Source organism: Plecotus auritus (genome assembly GCF_963455305.1).
Source record: "Plecotus auritus genome assembly, chromosome: 5".
Classification (NCBI taxonomy): domain Eukaryota; kingdom Metazoa; phylum Chordata; class Mammalia; order Chiroptera; family Vespertilionidae; genus Plecotus; species Plecotus auritus.
This window is the reverse complement of record NC_137776.1, coordinates 32,082,895-32,109,233: the sequence shown is the minus strand read 5'-3', so window position 1 is coordinate 32,109,233 and position 26,339 is coordinate 32,082,895. Positions and strand designations below refer to the sequence as shown.

At 40.9% G+C, this 26,339-nt stretch overlaps 1 protein-coding gene across 1 annotated transcript in view; it reads right to left on the bottom strand.

Moving 5' to 3' along the window:
• LOC308248038 (nuclear body protein SP140-like protein) overlaps window positions 1–26,339 on the bottom strand; it is a 60,991-nt gene that overhangs the window by 9,669 nt on the left and 24,983 nt on the right. The window contains exons 2-8 of the mRNA XM_080667970.1: window positions 25,676–25,838; window positions 23,506–23,674; window positions 21,373–21,456; window positions 16,859–16,912; window positions 8,475–8,579; window positions 6,019–6,161; window positions 4,880–4,921 (exon numbers count right to left, since the gene is read on the bottom strand). Of these exons, the coding sequence (XP_080524096.1) occupies window positions 4,880–4,921; window positions 6,019–6,161; window positions 8,475–8,579; window positions 16,859–16,912; window positions 21,373–21,456; window positions 23,506–23,674; window positions 25,676–25,838 (760 nt within the window). The remainder of the gene's footprint in view (window positions 1–4,879; window positions 4,922–6,018; window positions 6,162–8,474; window positions 8,580–16,858; window positions 16,913–21,372; window positions 21,457–23,505; window positions 23,675–25,675; window positions 25,839–26,339) is intronic.

Below are 26,339 nucleotides of genomic sequence, written 5' to 3'. Positions count from 1 at the left end.
TGAGTATTATTTCACTTAGGAAAAGAGATTACCTGCTATCTCTTTAGCAAATACTAGCGTAAAACCAATAATAGTTCTGGCTGAGTATTTCAGATAATTTGACAAGACAGTAGCTGTCACCAGAAAGGATAAGTGGCCCTCATCAAGAGACAGGAAGCTGTCATGTGGTGCCAAGTGTGACACTAAAGTTTTGAGAAACCAGGACTCCATCAGCAAGAAGTTCTGGGAGGCACAGAGAATCCACTGAGGTAGTAATGAGTCCCGAGATCTGACATTTTGGGTCACTTCAATTCTTCATCAAGGAGACACAAAATATAAGGGCAACTGAACCTTGCTGCTGCAAAGGGCTGTGGGTTGGAAGTTGCTAGCTCTTTTAGGTACTCAAAATTGAGTAACTCTAGACACATAGAGAATGGTAGAGACACTACTGTTTAAAGTAGTCACTGAATAAGTAAAAGAATAATTTATCTTCAGTAAACCCAATGGGTATAATGTGCCAAGGACTGGTAGGTCAAAAGTCCTAGAACATCAGATAATCTAAAGGCCTAGACAGCTATCTGTAACCTAATGTACATTCTATGAAAGTCTTAAATGGCCATTTCTACCTGAAGTATATGAGAATGGCATTTTTCACCTCCCCCTTCTTCTTAAGTTCTCATTCATACTCAATCTTGAAAAAAACTATCACTTTGTCCTGAAGCTACACCTCACATTATGTATTTTGTTTGTTGCCTCCATGGTCTTTGTCCATAGAGGGAGAAGTCACTTTCATAGATACTCAGGAGGCCTGCACAGTCCCTGAGGTGGAGCCAAAGGGTTGGTATCAAAGTAAGGATTTTTCCTGGTCAGCCCCTCATGTAAGACACAAAAACTCCCTCCTAACAGCACCATCCTTAGGAAATATTTGCCAATAATTTCTGCCTGAGAGAGAATTCTGTATGTCTGTGTGTATATTTTATAGAAGAATGGAAGATGATGTAAAACAAAAGCAGAAAAGAAATATGCTTTTAGTTGCCTATCTCATGAAATAGTGTATGGTTTCATATATGTCCCAAGATGGACTCAGTACTAAACCTGGTTCATCTGGATGATGGTGATAAAATTTTGCTTTATCAGATTTTATTAAAGTTATTAAAAAAATCTGGTCTGAGGTAAAGATGAGCCTGTGACATTATTAAAAAATATTTTTATATATTCCATAATTATGTCTGCTTTTATAAATTGGACACCCTGACAATTTCTGCATCTATAGCTAAAATTCAGCTTTGTGATTCATTTTGATGGCTCTTTATTATCCTCATCTCAAATGGTTTTCCATTCAAAGATGACCTTGCATTTAACCTAATATTCAATGGAACAAATCTGAAGGCACATACAAAATAAATAAATTAATTAAATAAAATTAAGGGAGGAGCTAGAGGAAGAGGCAATAATGTTAATTATACAACTGAGAAACCATAAAAAAGATGACATACCATTCTATATAATAAAGAGGTAGTATGCAAATTGACCATCACTCCAACACACAAGATGGTTGCCCCCATGTGGACACAAGATGGCCACCACAAGATGGCCGGCAGGGGAGGGCAGTTGTGGGCGATCAGGCCTGCAGAGGAAAGCAGTTAGGGGTGAGCGAGTCAGCAGGGGATGGCAGTTAGGGGTGACCAGAATGGCAAGGGTGGGCAGTTAGGGGCAACTGGGCAGATGGGGGGGGGCAGGCCTGCAGGGGAGGGCAGCTAAGGATGACCAGAACAGCAAAGGAGGGAAGTTAGGGGTGACTGGGCCAGAAGGGAAGGGCAGTTGGGGGCAATCAGGCCTGCAGGGGAGGGCAGTTAGGGGTGACTGGGCCAACAGGGGAGGGCAGTTAGGGGTGACTGGGCCAACAGGGGAAGACAGTTGGGGGTGACCGGACTGGCAGGGGAGGGCAGTTGGGATTGACCAGGCCTTCAGGGGAGAGCAATTAGGAGTGACCAGGCCTGCATGGGAGGGCAGTTGGGGGGTCCAGGCCTGCAGGGGAGGGCAGTTAGGGGTGACCAGAATGGTAAGGGAGGGCAGTTAGGGGTGACCAGGCCAGCAGGGAAGGGCAGTTGGGGGCGACTGGGCTGGCAGGGGAGGGCAGTTTGGGGAGACCAGGCTTTCAGAGAAGGGCAGCTGGGGGGGACCAGGCCTGCAGAGGAGGGCAGTTGGGGGTGACCAGGCCAGCAGAAGAGGGCAGTTAGGGGCAACTGAGCTAGCAGGGGAGGGCAGTTGGGGGCGACTGGGCCTGCAGGGGAGGGAATTTGGAGGCGACCAGGCCTGCATGGAAGGACAGTTGGGGAGGATCAGGCCTGCAGGGGAGGGAGGTTTGGGTTGACCAGGCATGAAGGGGAGGACAGTTAGGGGCAACCAAGCCAGCAGGGGAGGGCAGTTAGTGGTGACCAGGCCAGCAGTGAAGGGCAGTTAGGGGCAATCGGGCCAGCAGGGGAGCAGTTAGGCATCAATCAGGCTGGCAGGGGAGTGGTTAGGGTTTGATCAGGCTGTCAGGCAGAAGCAATTAGGGACAATCAGGCAGGTAGGCAGGCTGGCAAGCGGTTGGGAGCTAGTAGTCCTGGATTGTGAGAGGGATGTCCGACTGCCCCTTCAGGCCCGATCCCACTGGGATCATGCCTAAATGGGCAGTCAGACATCCCTCGAGGTGTCCCAGATTGGAGAGGCTGGGCTGAGGGACACACATCCCCCCTCCTCCGTGCGCAAATTTCGTGCACTGGGCCTCTGGTATATATTTAGTTATGTAATAAGAACTTGTATATTTTATCCTCAGTTTTCATTGTCCTAGGACAGTGGTTGGCAAACTCATTAGTCAAAAGAGCCAAATATCAACAGTACAACGATTGAAATTTCTTTTGAGAGCTGAAAACCAACTTCTGTGCATGGGCCACGAAGTTTCAATTGTACTGTATGTGCGTGCCCGCATGTGGTATTTTGTGGAAGAGCCACACTCAAGAGGCCAAAGAGCTGCATGTGGCTCGCGAGCCACAGTTTGCCGACCACTGCCCTAGGAGATGTGTCGGTAAACATATTGCTATGAGAGATGTCTGAAGTTTTGTTGCTAATTGTTTCTTCTAAGACTTTTATGGTTTTACGTCTTACATTTAAGTCTTTTACCCATTTTGAATTTATTCTTGTGTATTGTGTAAGTTGGTGGTTTAGTTTCATTTTTTTGCATATACCTGTCCAATTTCCCCAACAACATTTATTGAAGAAACTGTTTCTGCTCCATTGTATGCTCTTGCTTCCTTTGTCAAATATTACTGAGCATAGTGGCTTGGGTTGATTTTTGATCTATTCTATTGATCTACATTAAAATAAAAAGCTTCAGTACTACAAAAGAAACCATCAACAAAATAACACTACATGGGAGAACACATTTGCAAATGATACATCCAATAAGGGGTTAATCTCCAAAATATATAGAGAACTCATACAACTTAACAAAAGGAAGCCAAACAATCCAATTAAAAATGTCAAATGACCTAAATAGACACTTCTCCAAAGTGGACATATAGAAAAATGCTCAAAGTCACTAATCATCTAAGAGATGCAAATCAAAATGACAATGAGATATCACCTCACACCTGTCAGCATGGCTATCTTGAATAAATCAACAAACGACAAGTATTGGCAAGGTTGTGGAGCAAAGGGAACCCTAGTACACTGCTGGTGGGAATGAAGACTGGTGCAGCCATTATGGAAAACAGTATGGAGTTTCTTCAAAAAATTAAAAATGGAACTTCCATTGGACCTAGTGATCCCACTTTTAGGAATATATACTAAGAAACATGAAGCACTCATCAGAAAGAATACACACATCCCTGTGTTCATAGCAGCACAATTCACAATAGCTAAGATTTGGAAACAGCCTAAGTGCCCATCGCAGATGAGTGGATTCAAAAACTGTGCTACATCTACACAATAGAATACTATTCTGCCATAAAAAAGAAGGAAATTTTACCATTTGCAACAGCATGGATGGAACTGGAGAGTGTTATGTTAAGCAAAATAAGCCAGTCGGAGAAAGATGAGTATCACATAATCTCACTCATATGTGGAATATAATGATCAGCATAAACTTATGAACATAAATAGATCCAGAGACAAGGTAGCACTGAACAGACCATCCAACCTCAGAGAAAAGGCAGGGGAGGGGGATTTAGAGATCAACCAAAGGACTTGTATGCCTGCATATTAGCATAACCAATGGACATAGACACTGGGGCGGTGGGGGCTTGCCCTCGGGGGTGAGTATGGAGCGGGGGTCAATCAGGGAAAAAGGAGACATATGTAATACTTTAAACAAATAAAAAATTCACATATGAAATTATCACATAAAAATAAAGATTTGGAAACAACCTAAGTGCCCATCAGCAGATGAGTGAATAAAAAATGGTGGTACATTTACACAAAGGAATACTACGTGGCAATAAAAAAGAAAGAACTCTTACTATTTGCAACAACATGGATAGACCTGGAGAATATTATGCTCAGAGAAATAAGCCAGTCAGAGAAAGATAAGTATCACATGCTCTCACTTATATGTGAAATCTAATGAACCAAATAAACTGATGAACAAAAATAGACCCCCAAGACATAGAAACATGAACAGACTGTTGAACTTTAGAGGGAAGGCAGGGGAGGATGGGTGGGAAGAGATCAACCAATGGACTTGTATGCATATACAATTGTCCATGGAAACAGACAATTGGGTGGTGAGAGCCTGGGGGTGGGTGGGGTTGGGGGATGGGAGCAGGCTAGAAGAGGTTAATGGGGGGCAAAAGGAGGCCTATATAATACTTTCAACAATAAAGATTAAAGAAAAGAACTTGTATAAAGTAATAACCACCTTTCTCTTCCTGTCATGTGGAGGTTGAGGTAGATATTCACGCTGAAAGAGTAAAAGATACAAGGGTATGGTTAGCCTGTGTTTATGTTTTGTGCATTTCAACCTCCTCCCAAATATTTCTACTTGGATGTTCTACTGTCAGCTCAAACCAAGATGTCTAAATGAGAAACCATTTCCTCTCCTCAGTTGTTCTTCTAGAATTCATCAATAGTAGCTGGAAAATCCTCCTTAGAATTTTTCCCTTTTCTTTTGTGTTCTTATTTACTTAAGTTTTCATTTCCTTCACAATCTTTTTGACAGCTTTCACTTCCTTTTCATTCCCACTGGTGCCACTTAAGTTACTTCCTCACACCAGGGCTGATCAACTGACACACACATGTCCCACAGCTATGGGGTGTCAGGTACTCTGCACAATGTTGGGCTCACAAAGATGTATAAATCCCAGAGGGATCTAGGAGAGCAAGGGGTTGCATGGAAGGATAAGTATAAAACTGTGAGAAGGGCCTTAATAGTGTGGTCAGGGGGTCAGAGAATATTCAGAGAGGGGCATTGTAGGTTCACTATAAGTGTCTAGGGCTGAAAGACAGTGAAGTAATTTCTGGGCCCCATGTTGTCTGAGATACTGTTTTAAATATGTCATTTCACACCTCAGGAGACTTCCCTGGTTTTGCATTGTCTATGATATGAGTTTAAAATCTTTAGCCTGGCATTAAATTTCTCCAAAAAAATCCCAATTGATGGATTATGCCTTATCACATGCAATCCATCTACCTCAACCCATGGAGCCATGCTAGTCATGGTTCTGGTTTTCACACCATTCTTTCTCTGGAGTGCCTTCTGACCACCTGTTTGACTGTAGACGGTCTCCTTTCTTTCAGTAGCTAAAGTTGTCTGCAAACACCTGAGTCAGAATGACCTTTCCCTCCTCCAGGCTCCTGCACCTACCCCAACCGAGCCCCTTTGACATTAATGTGCTGCTTTGTGTGATTTAAGAGTGTGGGGCACCTCCCTCCAGGACAAGGATAAAGTCAGGGGACCTCAGGGATCAAGCCATGACTCAAAATATATTTGGTGAGAAAATAGTGACCTTTTCTTCAAGTACAAGGAAAGTCATATCTCCTGCCCCGTCATTGGAATACCTCTATCAGCCATTTTAGGGGTCTCCCACCGCAGCACACACTGTTCTTCCAGTTACTTGATTTTTCATAGCCTCCTTCAACTTCAAATTCCTTTGGGGTGAACCAATTTCCATCCTCTGTCCTTATACACTTCACCGTGGCTCCTGTAAGACCGGGATAAGTTGATTCTGAAACCTCCTTGTCCTCAGAGCTCAGATACTGGATCTGCAGCCACCCAATTTGGGGTCAAGATCACTAGCAGAAGAGTCTGGCCTCACCTTTCATACTTGAGAATCCCCAAACCCAGCCTGTAAGTCTCTTGTAAGGAGATCTCCTACTTTGGAGTGAAATCTCAAGTGCGGGCCCTGCCCTGCTGCTCACAATGACATTAAGACAACATCTATGCCCTGTATTACAATAATTTTCTTCCAGTTCAATGGCATTATTGAGCTGATGTTTTTCTTATGTGAAATCATGGATAACTGACTTTAAAATAATTGTGAAATATTATTCAGTGGAAAATATTACTTATATATAGACTAGAGGCCCAGTGCACAAAATTTGTGCATGGGGGGGTGTCCTTCAGCCTGGCTGGCACCTTCTCTAATCTGGGACCCCTTGGGGGATGTCCGACTGTCGGTTTAGGCCTGATCCCTATGGGCAGTTCGACATCCCTCTCATAATCCTGGACTGCTGGCTCCTAACTGATTGCCAGCCTGCCTGCCTGATTGCCCTTAACCACTTCTGCCTGCCAGCCTGATCACCCCCTAACCGCTCCCCTGCCAGCCTGATCGCCCCCAACTGCCCTCCCCTGCCAGCCTGGTTGCACCCAACTGCCCTCCCCTGCAGGCCTGGTTGTACCCAACTGCCATCCCCCGCAGGCCTGGTCACCCCCAACTGTCCTCCCCTGCCAGCCATCTTGTGGTGGCCATCTTGTTGTGGCATCTTGTGACAATGTGAGGGCACCCATCTTGTGGTGGCCGTCTTGTGATGATGTCACATGTGACACCACTTAGGCTTTTATTATGTAGGATAAAATATAGACATATACTTAACAACATTATTCATTAGAGAAAAGGAAATAAAAACCTTATTGAGATACCACATCATGTCCTCTAGAATAGCCATAATGAAAAAGACAGGCAATAACAACTGTTGGTGAGGATGCAGAGAAATGAGAGCCCTCAGATTTTACTGGTGGGAATATAAACTGGTGCCATACTGTGGAGAATAGTTTTGATTTTTTTTCAATAAGTTCAACATAGAATTGCCATATAATCCTGCAATTCTACTCCACAGTATATAGTGAAAAGAATTAAAAAACTAGGTTCACTAAAATCTTTATTCAAAACAGCATTATTCATAATAGTGAAAGGGTGAGAAAACCCAAACTGATAGATAAATGCATTACTGTGTCTCCACACCATGGACTATTATATTATTTGACAATAAAAAAGAATAAAGTATAATGCATGATATATATGTATGAACCTGGAAAACATCATGCTGAGTGAAAACCAGTCACAGAAAGGCACATGTTATATGAAACAATTGATATGAAATATTTAGAATAGGCCAGTTTATAAATCATAAAATAGATGAGTGGTTGCATAGGGCTGGATGGTAGGGTGAGGTGGGAGTGGGTATCGACTACTGAGAGATATGGTGTTTCTTTTAGTGGAGGACAAAACTGTTCTAAAATTAGATTATAATGATGGTTTTATAATCTTGTGATTAAACAAAACAGAAACAAAAAGCTCAACAGTAAATTCTATACTTTAAATGGTGATTTATATATGTGAGTTAAATCCCAGTAAAGTTGTTTAAAATTAGTTTTGATGAAACATTTATATTATTTTTTCACATACTCAAATTAAGACTAATCTGATATGAAGTTCATCATAATAGACAATTATTGGAAAGCTTTATAATGTTCAAATCACAAAATATTTTGCAGTCATTATGTACATTGTCTCAAAGTCACAACAGGGGACAGGTTTTTAATTATTATCCATTTATTATATGAGAAGTTTCAGGCTCAGAAAAGCCCCATTCTTTACTCAGTCACTCTTGGCAGAGCTGAGGCTGGGGCTCAGGTTTTCTGATTCTAAATTTTGTGAACTTCTCACTATAACAAACACCCTGTCTTGTTGATGATTTCCAGAAGGGGTAAAGGATATGAAGGTGGAGGCTGATTAAAAGTAAAGTATGCAATATTTTCCACCCACAGACTGATGTTTCTGAACTTCTCTTTGGTTCCTTAGGCATCCTCATGAATACATCCATGTGGAAGTGAGCACTTAATATGCACCATTTCTTAAAGTGTAAAAATATCATCTTAGGGATCCCTACCTCTTCTCAAGACAAAACTGGGGCCCCAATTCCTTAAACAATGGGTAATTTACATGGGTAATTCCATTACTTTTTGTGATTCCTTCATGGAAGGATTATAGGTGAAAGTAGACCTTGAAACTTACCTCGTTCTAATTTTCTCTTAATTAACATGCCCTCCATCTCCCCACAGGTCACAGGAAGTATTTCAGCATTAAAATTCACAGTCTCATCTATGTGCATTTTTGTCCCTGAAAGAGAAGATTCTTCATTGTGTTTCATTTTACAACTGCACAAGTACAACTTCCTCCCATGTTGAGGTTGTTTCTATAAAGACATAGGAGTACTTAGGAAACTTTATCCCACAAATCTCCAGAGTTTCAAAGTCTTTCTGTCAGTGGCATTTTTGATGCACAACAACAGAATGCCTACCTTCATCTCACTTCTCAAATCTCACACAATCAGAATGCCTGAGCAGAGACATCAGCCTTCTATAAAACTATAGTAACTCTCAATGCAGTCATCCCCTCCCCTGATTCTTCCATGACAATGAAACATACAGTTGCTGTCATGTTCTGAAGGAAGATCTCCATCTATGCTCTTCCAGTGCAGTTAGGTAGCTGGAGACAAAACCAGAGACTATACTTGTATCTCCCTGTTTGAGCTCTGACTCAGGGTGAGGATAATGATGAGTTAACCCTGAAGATAGTGTCTACCTGTTATTTGTGTTCTCTACTTTGCCTCATTTGTCACCCACATCAACTTTCTCAAAGCTAAAAGAGGAGCTGAGGAAGCTCAAGAACAATCTGCAAATTGCATGACTGGTTGGACCATTACAGTCTGACAATGGTTGTGCCCTTTATAAAAAGCTACACCCAATGCTCTGATCACCTAACTCTATGACCTCATCTCCTCCTGTCCACACACTTCTCTATTATGGGTCTTTTGTCACTGAAGGAAGCTATCCCCAGTCTAAGCAGAAAGGGATAGCTCCTTCCTGCATTGTGATCAGGACACAAGTGGTGGGGAATTAATGGCATTATATAGACCAACTGTGAAAATCTGGATTCTGTTTTGACCATTGCTGGTGAGGATGCATTATTCTTCCCCACTCTTCAGAAGCCTAGAGATTTTGGATATAATTTTGGTTATATTTTTTGGAAATGTCTTTGCCCTGCTTGTATCTGACCCTTCTGGATAAAAATGTGAGTGACAATAGGAGATTATTGGAATGAAAGATGAAGAGATGAAGTTACAGCCAATGGAATGGTACATAATATATTTTTTCTTTTTTCCCCCACAATATTTTTGGTAGTGAAGGGAGAGCAAAAGACCCAGGCACCTGAAGAGAAAATACCTAGGAGGTGTGGGAGGTGGAAGAGCATTAACCATATTTGTCTTTCAAGACTGTCCTGAAGGAAATCACTCTTGTCTAGCTCTTTCACCACATATGTAGATGCTGAGTCTGCCATTCCCCATCAGATGTGATGAATCAGGGGCTGCTGCCAGCATCAGCATCTCCCAGGCAGAACATTTCTGGACATGGTCCCCTCACTGATTCTCAGTCATTGGATGAAGGGTTGCAGGAGACATCATGGAGAAATAGAACAGTTTGGATGGACTGTCTTGCCCCCATCTCCTTCAAAAACCCATCAACAATGAACAGAGCTGAAAACTTTAAGGTTACAGGTTATCAGGGACCTAACCCTACCCATGGCTGATATATTCCCCTTAGGAATCTGAACAATTTATAAATGCCTCTTTTTCAGGATCACCATGTGTGCCCTCAGGATTGTATTTCTTGTGTGAAAGCCAGGCATTCACTTGCCTCCCTCATGCAACCATGGTGACTTGCACCATAGAGGTGGTCGTAGGAGACCTAAAAATGTGGTTTAGAAAATTTGTTAAATTCTGAAGGAAACAATTTGAATGAATATGCTACTAGACTCCAGGGGTCAGGTTCATCTTGGCTGGTGGAGTGGTGTCCTCACAGGGAAACAGCCATATGTGCTTTGAGAGGTGAATTTGTTGGGACACAATTCTTTATGGAATTCCACATGCCCCAGAGTATCTTTTCAAGGATGTGTGAATAGCAAAGAGTTTTGGAAGCTAGAGTTAATGTAGCTCCCCAAGTCAGAGGGCAAATTTATTTTCAGACCAGTATAAAATAGAAAGCATCTCCCTCTTAATTATCCCGGGATAGTAAAGTGTCCTCCACAGAGGAGAGCTGTTTAAGTTCTAGGGTGATGGTCATATTCTGTCTCTTGATAACGATTAGGACTTTATAGGAGAACATTTTAATCAGAATCCATAGAATGATGTATTTAGTATTTATAAATCTCATTGTAAATATTACCTCAGAAGAAAAAAAAATACAAACAACTATTGAATCTAGTTAATGATATGTATGCTAAAGTGTTTTGGGGGAAGTGTATTATTGTCTGCAACTTTAGAATGTTTTAAAGCTGAGGACGGTTAGTGGATGAATAGGGAAATGGATAGATGGACAGAAGTGAGATAAAGCAAGCACAATACATGCTAATTGTGAGTCTATTTTTTCTGTAAAATTATTCAAGTTTTCAGTAGCCTTAAAGTTTTCATAACTCAAAAGTTGGAAAAGGATATTTTGGCAAGAAAAATAGCTTATTAACCAAAAAATGACAGTTAAAATACAAGAAGAATATTCATCAGCAACAAAATAGAGTCTAGAAGACAATGCAGTAATCATCTATACCAGTGGTCGGCAAACTGCGGCTCGTGAGCCACATGTGGCTCTTTGGCCTCTTGAGTGTGGCTCTTCCACAAGATACCATGTGCGGGCGTGCACGTACAGTGCGATTGAAACTTCGCAGCATATGCGCAAAAGTCGGTTTTCGGCTCTCAAAAGAAATTTCATTTGTTGTACTGTTGATATTTGGCTCTGTTGACTAATGAGTTTGCTGACCACTGATCTATACTAATAAAAGGGTAATATGCTAATTAGACCAGGGGGCCTTCTGGACATCATTCCGGACAAAGCCATGGTGGCGGGGCTGAGGCAAAGGCGGTGAGGGGTGATCACGCCAGCTGGGGGAGGGGGGACATTTGGGGGAGATCAGGATACCAAGTGGAGCAGTTGGGGGTGATCAGGCTGGCGGAGGGGGGGGCAGTTGGGGATGAGCAGACCAGTGGGGGTGGGGCAGTTGGGGGCGATCAGGTTGGCAGGGCGGGCAGTTGGGGGTGATCAGGCTGGCAGGGGAGGGCAATTGGGGGTCATCGGGCCAGCAGGGGGGGCAGTTGGGGGTGAGCAGGTCGGCAGTGGGGGGAGTTGGGGGTGAGCAGGCTGGTGGGGGCAGTTGGGGGCGATTGGACCAGCAGGGGGGCAATCAGGCAGGCAGTGGGGGCAGTTGGGGGCAATCAGGCAGGCAGGGGAGGGCAGTTGGGGGTGATTGGGCCTGCAGTGGGGGCAGTTGGGGGTGAGCAGGCCAACACAGGGGCAGTTGGGGGCAAGCAGGCCGGCAGGGGGCCAGTTGGGGGCGAGCAGGCTCATAGGGGGCAGTTAGGGATGATCAGGCTGGAAGTGGGGACAGTTGGGGGCAATGAGGCTGGCAGGCAGAGTGGTTAGGGGTGATCAGGCAGGCAGGCAGGTGAGCGGTTAGAAGCCAGTGGTCCTGGATTGCAAGAGGGATGTCCAACTGCCAGTTTAGGCCCGATCCTTGTGGGATCCCTGTGGGCTTAAACTGGCAGTTGGACATTGCCCGAGGGGTCCCAGATAGGAGAGGGTGCAGGCCACTAATTAGCATCCTGAAGGGTCCCCCTCCTCCCATGCACGAATTTCATGCACCGGGCCTCTAGTATTAGTATATGGAAGAGAACTAAACATTGACCTAGAATTTTTAATCTTGGCAAAAAAATTCTTTCTGTACAGTGTGGCTCAGCTGGTTGGAGTGCTGTCCCTTGCACAGAAAAGCTGTGTGTTTGATTCCTCGTCAGGGCACATAACTACGTTGCTGATTTGATCCCTGGTCAGTTGGAGCCCATACAAGAGGCAAATGATCAATATTTTGATGTTTCTCTTCCACATGAATTTCTATCTGTCATCTATCTATCTATCTAGCATCTATCTAGCATCTATCTATCTATCTATCTATCTATCTATCTATCTATCTATCATCTATCTATCATCTATCTATCTATCTATCTATCATCTATCTACCTATCTATCTATCATCTGTCTATCTATCATCTATCTATCTATCTATCTATCTATCTATCTATCTATCTATCTGTCATCTACATCTATCTATCTTCTATCTTCCTCTCTATATAGAAAAATCAATAAAAAATTCTTTCAAAATAAAGGCAAATTTGCACATATAACACTTAGATATCCTCACTAAAAGAACCAAGAATTTATTCAGCTAGACCAAAGTTGAAACCAAAGAAAGAAACAATGGTGAGTGCATAAAATGATGAAAAATTTAAGTAAATGATTATGTTTCAAAATTTATAATGAGAAGAAAATTAGTAACAAAATATTAATATACAATAGCTAAATGATAGAGATGGGATGTTGAATTTGAGGGAATCCATGATCAGGTTTTTGTCATCTGTTGAGATTAAGGCATGGTTAAAGAAATTATAGAAAATTTACCTCCAGTTTCCAAACCAGTGGAGAAAAAAGGTAGAATATAGAATTCTATCTCAATCATTCAGAAAGTAGAAAAGGGACACAGAAACACACAAAAATAATGGTTAGCAATAATATAGATGTATAAGTCTACGTATATCAGGGATCACAATGAAAGTACCGAATAAAACATAACTATTAAAAGGTGAGGATTATCTGAGAAAATTAAAAAAACTGTGTCTTTACAAGAGACATAAAACAAAACTGCATGCGGGGGGGGGGGGGGCTTTGAAAGGGGTAAAAACTATAGAATTTAATGTAGCAATATTAGCATCCTGAAAAAATATTTGAAGGCAAAAAGCATTAATAAGGATAAAGGGGAACTATAAAATAAGAAGATATCTAAGTTAGAACAATCATAAATGGTGTCAAAATTTTAATGTAAAACAACAGAACATGGAGGAGTTGGCAAATACAATCAGTTGGAAAACTCATTACATCTCTATACAACATGATGGAACAAATACAACCTAATTTACCATTGATCCAGTAAATTTAAACAGTGTGCTTGATAAAGAGCACATATAAAGGGAGAAGCCAGAACCCAGCAAGGAGTTCAAATGTACATATTTTAAAGTGACCTAGAACATTTACAAATATTGGTCACACAGGTTCCAAAGGGACTTTTGACACATTTTAAAGAGTTACTGAAATAAATTCTTCAAGTCATGTTCCAGATACCCATTTTAATTCTTAATTTACTAACAGAATATCTGCATTCTCAGAGATGTCAGAGTCCAGACAAAACACTGTAGTTCATAACTTTCTTAATAGTTGGCAGGACCACCAGCTTAAGATTTGTTCAGTAAGATGAGAGCAAACTATTGTTGTGGGACAAGGGAAACTCTAGGAAAGCTTCACACAAAATGGAGAGCATTCTGCAGGAAGATATATTTTGCTTTTCTCCATTTATCTTTTGGCTGGCCTAGAACATAGCCACATGGTGGAGCTCAGCTTGGAAAGTGATGTGATCTTAAAAGTGGCTAAATGGCCATAGCCAGTTTGGCTCAGTGGATAGAGCATTGGCCTGCGAACTGAAGGGTCCCAGGTTCAATTTCAGTCAAGGGCATGTGCCTGGGTTGTGGGCTCCATCCCCAGTAGGGGGTGTGCAGGAGGCAGCCGATCAGTGATTCTCTCTCATCATTGATGTTTCTGTCTCTCTCTCCCTCTCCCTTCCTGTCTGAAACTAATTTTTAAAAAGTGACTAAAATTAAAGATAGAAGAAGCTTCCAAATGCACAGGGCCTAAGAGATCTAAAAGCATTTTGAAAAAGAGAAACCAATTGTAGGCCTTACTACCTGACTTTAGGACTCATTATAAAGTTACAGTCATCAAGATCCTGACATAATAGTAGACATATAGGTAAATGGAACAGAAAAAGAATTTCAGAAATACACTCAAAGTCATAGAGCTAATTCATTTTCAAATGGATGTGAAAGCAAACTAATTCAATGTAGAAAGGACAGTCTTTTCAAAAAATGCTGCAGAGACAATTGAATATCCCTATGCCAGAAAAAAAAATGTTCTTAGCTAACATCATATGCAAAAATTAACTTAAACTGGATCATAAAGCTAAATGTAAACACTAAACCATAAAACTTCTTGAAGAAAACAGGATCTCAAATTAGGTAAAGATTTCTTAAATAGAACCCCAAATCACAGATAATAAAAGGAAAAAATTGTTAAATTGGACTTCATCAAACATTAAAAAATTTGTTCTTCAAAATATAGTGCCAAGTAAATGAAAAGGTCAGCTTTTTCAGTCTATAAGACATAACCAACAAAGGATTTGAATCCAGGACATATAAATAACTCTTTCACCTAAAAAAAAAAAAAAAAAAAAAAAAAGAAAAAGAAAAGAAAAAAAAAGAAAGAAAGAAAAGAAAAAAGAGATGGCTCAATTAAATAAGGGTAAAAGATTTCAATAGATAGTTCACCAAATAGGATCTATGGATAATGGCAAATTAAAAGATGCTCAGTACCATTAATTATTAGGGAAATGCAGATTAGAATTACAAGAAAAATCATTATATGCCTACTAAGAATAGCTACAATTAAAAAACCAAAACTAACAATACCTAGTACTGGTGAGTATGCAGAGAAACTGGAACTTTCAAACATTTCTAGTGGATATATGAAAGGGTATAACCACTTTGAAAAACACTGACAGATTCACAAAGCATCGAACATGCACTTATGCTCAATTAATATGAATTAGTAGTAATTCTTTTAGGTATTTATCCAAGAAAACTTAAAAATTAAAAATATGTCCACCCAAATATTTGTATGAACATGCTCCTCATCATTTTTTTTTCAAACTGGAAATAGCTCAATGCCTATGAACAGATGAATAGATAAATCAACTTCTCATTCGTACAAGGGATACTTCTCAGCAATAGAAATGGAGTAACTGCTGATACACACAGTAATATCAATATGTCTCAACAGCATTATGCTTAGTGAAAAAAGAACAGACATAAATAAACTATATATTGTATAAATTCATGTATATGAAATTCCAGGGAGAAAAATACAGTGATAAAAACAGATCCATTATTTCAAGATCAGGGGGTGCAAAGAGGGACACAAGTGGATATTTGTGGATGATGGAAATGTTCTATGTCATGATCATGGTGGTTTATATGACTATCCACATGTGTTAAAACATATTCCATTAAACCTTTAAAGTGATGAAATCTATTGTATATAAATTATATCTCAGCAAATCTGACAGGAAAATTAAAAACATGCACAATCTATAGAAAGAAAACTATCAAATTTTGTTGAAGAACAAAAAAGGTGACGAATAAATGCATAGGTCATTCTCCTTTAAAAATGTTTTAATTCTACCTGAAATAATCTTTAAATTCATTGTACTTTCAAATTCCCAAAGGAATTAGGAGGTTTTAGGGGAAAATCTTGATTAGATTCTAAACACAGAGGTTCAACATCACTGGACTTCTGAAATCTTTGTCTTTTCTATTTCTCCTCAATGTATCTTTTTTTTTTTTTCAACAGAAACTATAGTGGGTAGGAAAAGCAAACTTTACTTTAAACCTTTGTAATTAAGCCAGTTTTGTACTGAATTATAAACAGACTAGTTTTTCAGAGTAGAATTCTATTCACAGGTCCATGTGTACAGGGAAAGTCACATGAAAGGGCATTTCAATTCATGAAAAAAAAAGTGTTGAGGTAATTTCTTATAATTACTACCTCACATCATACACAAGGAGGTGAATGCTGTGTGAATTACAAATTCTTAAGATCACCCACATTTTCTATTCCCTTCCTCCATCTTTAAAAAAAAATCTTTTATTGATTTCAGAGAGGAAGGGAGAGGGTGAGAGAGATAGAAACATCAATGATGAGAGAGAATCATTGATGGGATGCCTCTTGCACACCCCCCACTGGGGATCAAGCCCATAACCTGGGCATGTGCCTTTGACTGGAATTGAACTGGGGCCCTTAATCTGCAAGCTGACGCTTTATCCACTGAGCTAAACCAGCTAGGGCCCTTCTTCTATCTTCAGAGCCACAATATTGTGTCTCTCTGACCCTTCTTCTTCCTCTTTCCACACCAAAGAAAGATTCTCCATTTTTTTAAGGACTAGGGGAGTATATTGGGGCCACCCTGGTAATCCAGGATAATCTCCCCCATTTTAAGTCCCAGTTTAATTAAATCTGCAAAGTCCACTTGCCATGTAAGAGAACAGATTACAGGTTTCAAGAATTAAGACATGGACATCTTTGAGGAGCCATTGTTCTACCTACCACAATATTGTAAATAACAATAAAGATAATGAAATACTGGCATTATAAAATTATTTCTCACATCAAAAGCAAATAAAATCTTATTCTTACTTCTTCTCTTCTTGGCTTTTCCTGAAATGGAGTTGTTTCCAAAATCCACAGTACCTACAACAAACAGGTGGTGGTGAGAAAATGGAAATGATTAAACAAAATTTACAAATTTGCCCTTGCCGTGGTTAAGGCATCAACCCCCGAACAAAGGATCACTGGTTCAATTCTTGGTCAAGAGCATGTACCTCGGTTGCAGGTTCCATCCCAGACCCCAGTTGAGGCAAGTGGGGGAGGCAACTAGTTGACGGCACTGTTTCTTTTCTCTCTCTCTCTCTCTCCCCCATCATTACCTTTCACTCTCTCTAAAGATCAATGAAAGAAATATCTTCCAGTGAGGATTAAAAAAAAGTTACAAATTTTAGGATGGTTCATACTGCAGAAGGCTTGAGTTTATAAAGGTGTTTGATTTATTGTTTCTTTCTCCTAAAGTAACCACAAACCTACTACCTTGAGAAGTAGGACTTCAGAATTGGCCCTGGGTCTTCCTTTATTTCTCAATAACATTTTGAAAAATACTCTTAAACACCTTTGTACTCAGAGGTAGGACCAGGTCTCATATCCTTAAGGTTTTTATGAGGAGGTTTGTGCAAAAGTTTGTATGCCATCACTGTATAAACCTGTGACATGCTAGAGCACAGACACACATAAAAAGTATGTGCTGGGTTGCCTGGCAGGTGTGGCTTAATGTTTGAGTGTTGACATATGTAATAGTTCAATTGTAGGTCAGGTTGCATGCTTGGGTTGCAGGCTGATCCCCAGTAAGGGGTGTGCAGGAGGCAGCCAATCCATGATTCTCTCTCATCATTGATGCTTCTATCTCTCTCTCCCTTCCTTTCTGAAATCAGTAAAAAATATATATTTTTAAAATGTGCTGGGTTAAGAATAGTTGATTTGATGTTTTTCCTAACAGTATAGTGGTAGAGTCAGTTGTCTTTTGAGGCCTAGCTAAGATTGTGACAAAACGACACTATTATTGAGAAGCAAAAGAATACTTGGCTTTCATGGGTTCCACAGAAGATGGGTGTGTTAGGGATGGATATCACTGCACAAAATCAAGACTTTATTAATTTTTATTACTACGGTGATTATTATTAATAATTAATTCAGTGATGTAGTAAGCTAGATACTTCTATTTTAGGAGTGTATTTATACTACATCTTCCGCGACAATCAACAGGGCCATGTTAATCATGACTCTATAATGATGTCTTGCTTTCCTGCTAGTCCCAAAAGAATCAGGCCAAGCAAAAAGAATGGGATTCTGCCATGAACTGGACTCATTGTTTGTCAGTGTGCTCAGAGTCAAGTGCAACAGAAAACGGAGCTCTCATTTCAGACTTCTGACATTCTGCTGCCCCAGTCCTGTGACTCTCACCTTCATAACTGACCCACTCCCAGCTGGTGAGCTGCCTGATATTCTTGATTCTTGATCACCCATCACTGGCATACCAATCATCTATGGTAACTGCTAAATCGCCTCCACCCCAAGACCTGGGTTAGCTTTGCCCATTATGTCAGATGCTTGGCTACTTTCAGTTCCTGCCTCTTGGCCTCTTGGCACACCTTATGATGAACAAATGATGCAGAAACACTTATTTCCAGGTATTTCTAAATGTCATGTACAGACAGTTATTCTTTGATTCTGATAATTTTACAAAAATGTTTCCTACAACCCAGTCAGCTTGGCTCAGTGGTTAAGAGTAGACCTATAAACCAGGAGGTCGATTCCTGGCTGGGGCACATGCCTGGATTGTGGGCTTGATCTCCAGTGTGGGGCATGCAGCAGGCAGCCGATCAATGACTCTCTCTCATCATTGATGCTTCTATCTCTCTCTCTCCTTCTTCATTTCTCTTTAGAATCAACAAAAATATTTTTAAAAAATATTTTCTACAAAGATGCTTCAACTTAAAAAAATATTCATTTAAAAAAAGGCTCATTTCAACAGTTCAGTACTTACCTGGACTGTTGAACCAACAGAAGAATTAAATTTAAAATTGCTAGAAAGTAAAGCAGATGACATCTATTGTGGACAACTAACCCAATATTCTGGGCCAGGTCTGTATAGTCTTACACCCTCATATTTCCTTTTTTCCTTATTTAGTTCCTTCTTACCTCACAAATAATATAAGAGGCCAAGCACTCACAATAACAGTTAATGTTTCCTTTTATCCTTAATTTCTGTCTGGAAAGATAACATTGGGCATCATCTTTAAACCTACTTCATAGGTCAAAACATAAAACTGGTTACACATATAGTCAAGTATGTTGAATGCCTGGTGATATCAGACCAAATAAAGATTTGAAAGAATACTTTTTCCCCTTGGGTAGGAATTGCAATGACCACCCCAACAACAGACAACCAGAAAAATGTTTAAATTTCCTTGCATGCATTACATTAGACAATAGAATTGCTCTTGACCAAATCTTTCCTGAACAAGGTGGAATTTTCTCTATTGCTAATACCTCCTATTATACTTGGATGAAACATAAAATAAAAATTAAACTAGATAAAATGTAGGTATAAGCAAAATAATTGCATACAATGCCCACTGATACCACATGGTTGTTTAATATTTTCATGTAACTGCCTATGGCTCAGTGTTATAAAGATGCTACTCTAATAGTGGTGGCTCAACATTTTTAAAATGGTCACTAAGGCCTTTGAGACTTCATATGAGAAACCTCAAGGGACTACAGATGTTTTCCCTTAAAGAAACATGACAGGAAAGCCTTCTCTTCTCTGTAGAAATCTCTCTATAAATAAATTCACTACTTCGCTAGCCTATTACTACTATATAATCAATAGATGGGTCCATAGGTTGATTAATAGGACATATGAATTAATAGTCCTCATGTTTAAAAAATATAAATAATGATTTCTTATTATCTTGCACATCCCAAAAGGTCAAGTAAAATAAACACAGAGAATGGGATTTCAGGATAAACTGGGTCCATGGCATAGGATGAACTCAGAATTGATGCCTTAGGAAACAGTGCCTCTTAATTGAGGTTCCTGCACCCGAAGCCCTGAGCTCCTACCTCCTTACCTGGCTCTCTTTTCAATGCTGAGGTGGAAGCTTCAGGGGGCTCACCTCCATCACTGGATTCTTTGGAGTCCTCACTGTTAATCACTGCGCACAGGAGAAAAACCCCTAGTGTCTCAGGGTGGAGTCATGACGAACACTGAGTGGAAACCTCTTCATGGGAGCTAAGTTAATTCAGGTCCCCCGGGTCTGTGCCTGATGTGTGTGACCTGCAGTTTGCTTCAGGTCCTATCCAGAAGGTGGTGAAATTCATGCACAGAGGGCAGGTTTGTCCATCCTGCAGCACTTTTCTTACCCCCACACTCACTCTATCTCCTACCTCCAACCTCAGTCTTCTTCCAATCCACAATCTACTCTCTACCTGCCCCACTCTCTACCTCTTCTTTCATTCTCATTTTATTTCTTCATTTTTCTATTGGCTCAAATAATTTTCACTAATTATGCCTGGTGATGGTATCACTTTATAACTCTCATTCTCTGCATTATTTATTTTTCTCTCCTCTAATGAATATCTTGGCTTTTCATTTTTCTTTTTTTTTCTTTCTTTTTTTTTTAAAATATATTTTATTGATATTTTACAGAGAGGAAGGGAGAGGGATAGAGAGCTAGAAACATCGATGAGAGAGAAACATCGATCAGCTGCCTCCTGCACACCTCCCACCGGGGATGTGCCCGCAACCAATGTACATGCCCTTGACCGGAATCGAACCCGGGACCCCTCAGTCCGCAGGCCGACGCTCTATCCACTGAGCCAAACCAGTTTCGGCCATTTTTCTTTCTTTTCTTTGACTCCTACACCCATCACTTTCCTCTCTTGCATAGAAATAGTCTATCTCACATCAATGCTTAAACCAACCATTTCTGTGTTTGTGTATTTTTCCAGTTACTGGGGGCATTTTTCTGCTGAACACACTGCTTAAGGCACTTGTTCCCTCCCCTTTCTACCTCTAATGAAGGCCACCAGGACTGTCTGCATGGGCCCTGATGACACGTTCCAGATCCTTGCCAGGGACTGGGATTCACATCACACATTCATTCAGGCAATCTTGCCTATTATGTCAGACGCCTGGTTACAGTCATTCCTTACTTGGGCTTCCCATCCAACTCCTGAATTAATAAATGGCTTTTCCTTCTTTGTATTCACCAGGTGTACAGAGCAGATATTGATTTGGTTTCCATGGTGGGGTAGCTGCTCAACTCTGTCCTTTCTTTGTGTCTCTTTTAACTGTGGGTTTTTATTTGCACTTTCCTGGGGAGAGGCCTATATTTATCTGACTGGGTTCCAGAGCCATTTTTATTCTGTGGACACCTTACCTTCTCAATGGGGTTAGGAACACTCTGGTCAGATTCTCATACAAACAGCCCTCCCTGCCTTCTCCATGCTCCCCAACAGGTCTTCCCTGATTCCCAAACTTCCATTCTCCTTTCCTCTTAGCAGAAGAGAGTAAGTTTTTATCTGTTTGCAATCACCTTGTTCCAGGCTTAGTTGGTCATTAGGCCTCTCCTCATTTTCTTCTCCATCACTTTCTAGGAAGGATTTTATGTCTGGTATCTCTGAAGAGAGGACAAGAGAAGAAGACAATTAGAGATCTTCATGGAATGGGAGCCATCTGAAATTACATGTTTAGGAATTTCCACTCCTTGGACCACTCAGTGCTCAGTGGGTCCCAATCCTTTAGATAATGTTCCCCCTTCATTCCTGGGCCAGAAAAAAGAACAACCAACAAAGGAGCTCTTATACTTCCCACACAGAAAGGAGTCACTTGAATTTCAAGATAAAGGAGGTGTGGCAGCATCGTGAGCTTGTTACTCATGTGAAAAATTTCAGCTGGCCAGAAAAGCATATATCAAAATAAAAAATAGTTTGCTGAGCTCTTCTAACTATAAGGAAAAACAGAGGGATTTCCTTGGGAGGAAAACAAAGACCCTATAGAGATTTACGTGAATAAAAGAGGGTAAAATTTCAAATCTTTTAAAATGAGGCTGGACAAGAGAAATTTTTGGCTTAATTGAGTCAGGGAGGATAACTGCTTCCCAAATAAACAAGTCAGAGAACATGGGAACACCTGGACATACTTCCCAGGGGTACCCAGATCCCAGGATAAAGAGGAATACTCTTTGAAGCTGCAAGCAGGACATGAATATTGTGGCAATGATGGAGGACCCAAGATGCCTGGACCAAGATCTTCGAAGGCTGCCAAAGAAGGGAGAACACAGTACTAGCCCAGGGCCCCTGCATGTAGGTTACTCAGCTAACATATGAAGGAATACTTGGTGTAGGTCTCTGCAAGGAGTCCGGGAGGAGACTGAGGGAAACAGAGAGTGCATATAACTCAGGGGTGATAGCAAGGGTACCTCCTGGGGCAATAAACCTGTACTTATAAACCTGTACTATCTCTTTACTGTGTGGTATATAACATTAAATTACTTAACTTTAGAAGCCAGACCTCCCCAAATCCTTTTTTTATAGTTATTCTCTTTGAATAAACTCACACAATCTGCTTCTCACTCTGAGATTAATCTAATTTGTTCTTGTTCTGCAGACACAGGACCCTTTAATGCTCTATGCTTGCTCCTGGAGTATCTGAATTTCTCAGTGCATGAAATTTTTCTTTTAAATTCTCCAGAATTATTTGGAGAACTTTTTGAAACCAAAAGTATATAGAATAAAAAAAATTTCTAGGCAAGGTAAAAGTTATTGGAGGACAGTTTCTTTACTGAGAACCTATTTAAAAAATATAAAATTATGGCTCTCAGGGAAAAAGTAGAGAATCAAACCAGTAGTATTGTATAGTACTAAAAAATATCTCTGGCAGAGCAATTGGTGTTGTGATTATTTGATTGTTGATCACACCTGTTGTGGAGAATGAGTTAATAAAAACATTGCAACTTCTTCAAGAGCAAATTTCAACTTGAGTTAATTTTCTTGCTCACTACTCTGGAAACTTGATGAAGGTGGCCTTTCTTCTATGTTAGTAGGCCAACACTAAGCTTAGAGTTAAAAATGACCAGTGACTGTAGGTGGGTAAATTTCAAGTGGCCTAGGAGGGACTAGATGTGAACTATAAGCCACTTTTTGCCTTCTTTCAGTGTGGTAACTCTTGTACCTCAACTATCCCTTGTGTGGTCTCTGAAAGTTATGACTACAGAGTTGTTACACGAGAAATTGACTCGCCTGGGTATGGTGTAGCTACATCAGGGTGGATCCCGCACCCATAGCTATGCCAATACTTGAGGAGGGTTGTAGTCAACTTGGTGGACTGCTGTGTGGACCCCTGCAAAGGGTTCCATAGAAGAGGAACAACTAATACCATCCTTTTGGAATTTGGGGTTTCCTCTCATTTGTCCTTCTAAGTAAATATGATGTCCCTATGGCTCTGGTAGTCTTGTGACTCTAAATGACTAGTTAAGCAGACCTGCAGGTGGGTGTCTGTACTCTAGCCATTATATTGTAAGCTTTGAGAAACTCATGATTTGTCTCTTTTCTTAACTGCTACATCCCCACTGCCAAGAACTGTCTGTGGCACATGGTAAACAGTCAATATATACCTGTGGGAATAAATTGGCTCTGGACATCAAAATGTAGGTAATAAACCTAATTACCTTTGTTGAATATTTTGTAAATGCGATATAAATCAGGGTATTTCTTCATGATGATCTTGCTGAACAGTGCTCGCAGAACAGACATGTCAAATTTCTTCTCCAGTTCACTGAGAACATCATATATGACTTCATGTACAGAAAACCGTTTTTTAAAAGATTCTTGATATTTCTTAAAAATAGAGAATGGGGAAAATATAAATACAGACTTCCAAGTTACAGAAGATCTCTAGAAAGTGATTTTATTGTTAATGCATAATAATTTCCCAACATAGGTATCTTCTCACATACAGTTTTAGAATCCTATTTAATAAAGATGGACTAGGCAAATTGATGCAACAAGGCGAGAGGTGGAAGGTGGCTCTGGCTGGAGCAAAGGCGGAAAGACGGCTCCAGGCTAGAGTGAAGGCGGTGCTGACAGCCAGGGGAAGGAAGGCCTATTCGTGCACAAATCTTCGTACATCAGGCCTCTAGTTTCTCTATATTTGTGTGGCTACTAAGTGGAACAACTAAATCCTTCCTCCTAGAAAGCACCCATTTGTGAATCTGAGCTCCTCACCCTCATTTACATGAGATGGAATAAGGAGCCATTAGGAAGAACAAAATAGTTTCAAGTGAAGTAATATGTAGCCCTTTCAGAGCCTGGCTAAATGTTTTAGGAATAGACTTAGTGGGTGTGAGATGCTATTCTATTGATTGGACAACCCCAGGACTGACTTGGCCTGGAAGCTTCTGTGAACTTTGCCATAAAGAAGGCCTATACACAGAGAAAGTGAAGATATGCATCTCTATATCTCCATCTACATCTTTTGCTAAAATTAACCTAAATTCTAAGACTCCAGAAATACCAAAAGAAAAGGGAAAAAAACAGAAAGGAAACTGAAAACTGTTGTTGAAAGAATAGCAAGCATCTACTGCCAAATTTGTCCTAACAAGACATTAATTCTCTGTGAATTTTAACGTTCTCAGGTCTAAGTGTTTAAACTGATGCTCATTGAAATGAAATGTTGTGTCAATTATTATTTCATTAAGTGAGGTCATTCAAGTTATTCACCCATTCATTAAAATTATGTTTAATTCTGAGTTTATACTGTATTTTATATATAACTAGAGGCCCAGTGCACGAATTTGTGCACAGATGGGGTCCGGCCGGCCTGGCCCCAATCAGGGTGGATCGGGGCTGGACCTGTCAGGAGGAGATAGCGGGAGGTTGACTGACTGGCCTGCCCAGATTGGGGCCCAATCAGGGGCCCCAATCAGGACCAGGCCAGCTGGGGGAAGAGGCCATTGGTGATTGGCTGGTGGGCTCTGCCCCCGATTGGAGTTGGGGGGCCAGCCATGGGAAGGGGCTGTGGGTGGTGGACTTGCTGGCCCCGCCCCCGAATGGGGTGGGTGGGGGATGCCGATCAGGGGCCAGTGGTCTGGGGGAGGGGCCATGGGTAGTTGGCCGGCTGGCCCTGCCCCTTATTAGGGTAGAGGGGTGATCAGGGGTAGAGCTGGCCAGGGGAAGGGGCTGCGGGCCAATCAGGGTGGTGGGGGCCCATTTGGGGCATGGTTGGCCAGGGCAGGGGCTGCAGGAGGTTGGCCAGACAGTCCTGCCCTCTATTAAGGTGGGGTGTATGATCAGGGGCAGGCCGGCCAGGGGGAGGGTTGTGGGCCTATTGTGGTGGGGCGGGATGATTGGGGGCGTGGCTGGCTGGCAGGCCCCGCTCTTGATTGGGGTGGGAGGGTCCGATCAGGAGCAGGCCAACAGAGGGGAGGGGCTGCCGGCTCCACCCCCTGATTGGGCTTATTTGCTGGCCACAGTGGGCGTCCTAGTGACTGGTTGTTTGGTCATTTTGGTCGTGACATCTCTTGGCCTTTTATTATTAGGATTTCTAGAAGGTAATGTACACCCACTTCAGATCCAGCCTATCTCCAGAGCTATTCACCCAACTCTAGGGGGCATGACAGAGCCCAATCCTTCAGTTAGGAGCAGGACTATTTCCAGCAATGTCTACTTCTCTTCTCTTTTGACTTTATAGAAATACTTAGCAGTACTTGAGAAGGTCCCCACTCATAAGTGACTCCTCAGTAGCCCAGTTGTGCTCTGAGTTTTAATTCTAGGATATGAAAAAGTATAACTTAGTTTGGGGTTGTTTTATCAGATTATGACATAATAAACTTCACTTACTTCATACATTTCCCTGGTGATGAATCCATAGTCCCGGATAAGTTCAAGGAAAGGAAATGTTGTTGTTATTGCGCCTGAAATCTCCACCTTATATTTTTTGAAGTATGTGAGTGCAATGTTATTGATATACCTGTTCTCTATGTTCTCATCTTCTGCAGACATCCTAAGGAGAAGGAATACCATGATAAAATGGCCATCAAGGTTTTGATATGCTGTAACATTTTATACGTATATGAAGGATAGATTGGCTGTGAAGAACCAACATAAATTAAGTGGTCCTGAGTAGTGATTAGGACAAGTAGAATTGAAGCAATAGACAAAACTATAATAAAATGAAGCATGGTGGATTAGAAAGACATAAGAGTATTGAAAAATACTGGTCTGTCATGATCACAGCCATTGTAAAATTATTTTGTCCCAAACATATCTGGAATTTTTATGAAAACATTTTAATTTGTACAAAAGTGAGATGGAGCAAACAGATCATCCACAAAAGAATATGAAACAATGGTATAACAATAGAATATAAGCTTAAAAATGTATCTTAATTAACAACCAAGAGAAAATAAATCTCAAAAAGATAAAAACATGGTGCTCCCTCCTTGTCCTACAGCAGTTAAGAAATACCATCCTGAATTATAAAACTAGTTCATAAATGGTAAGA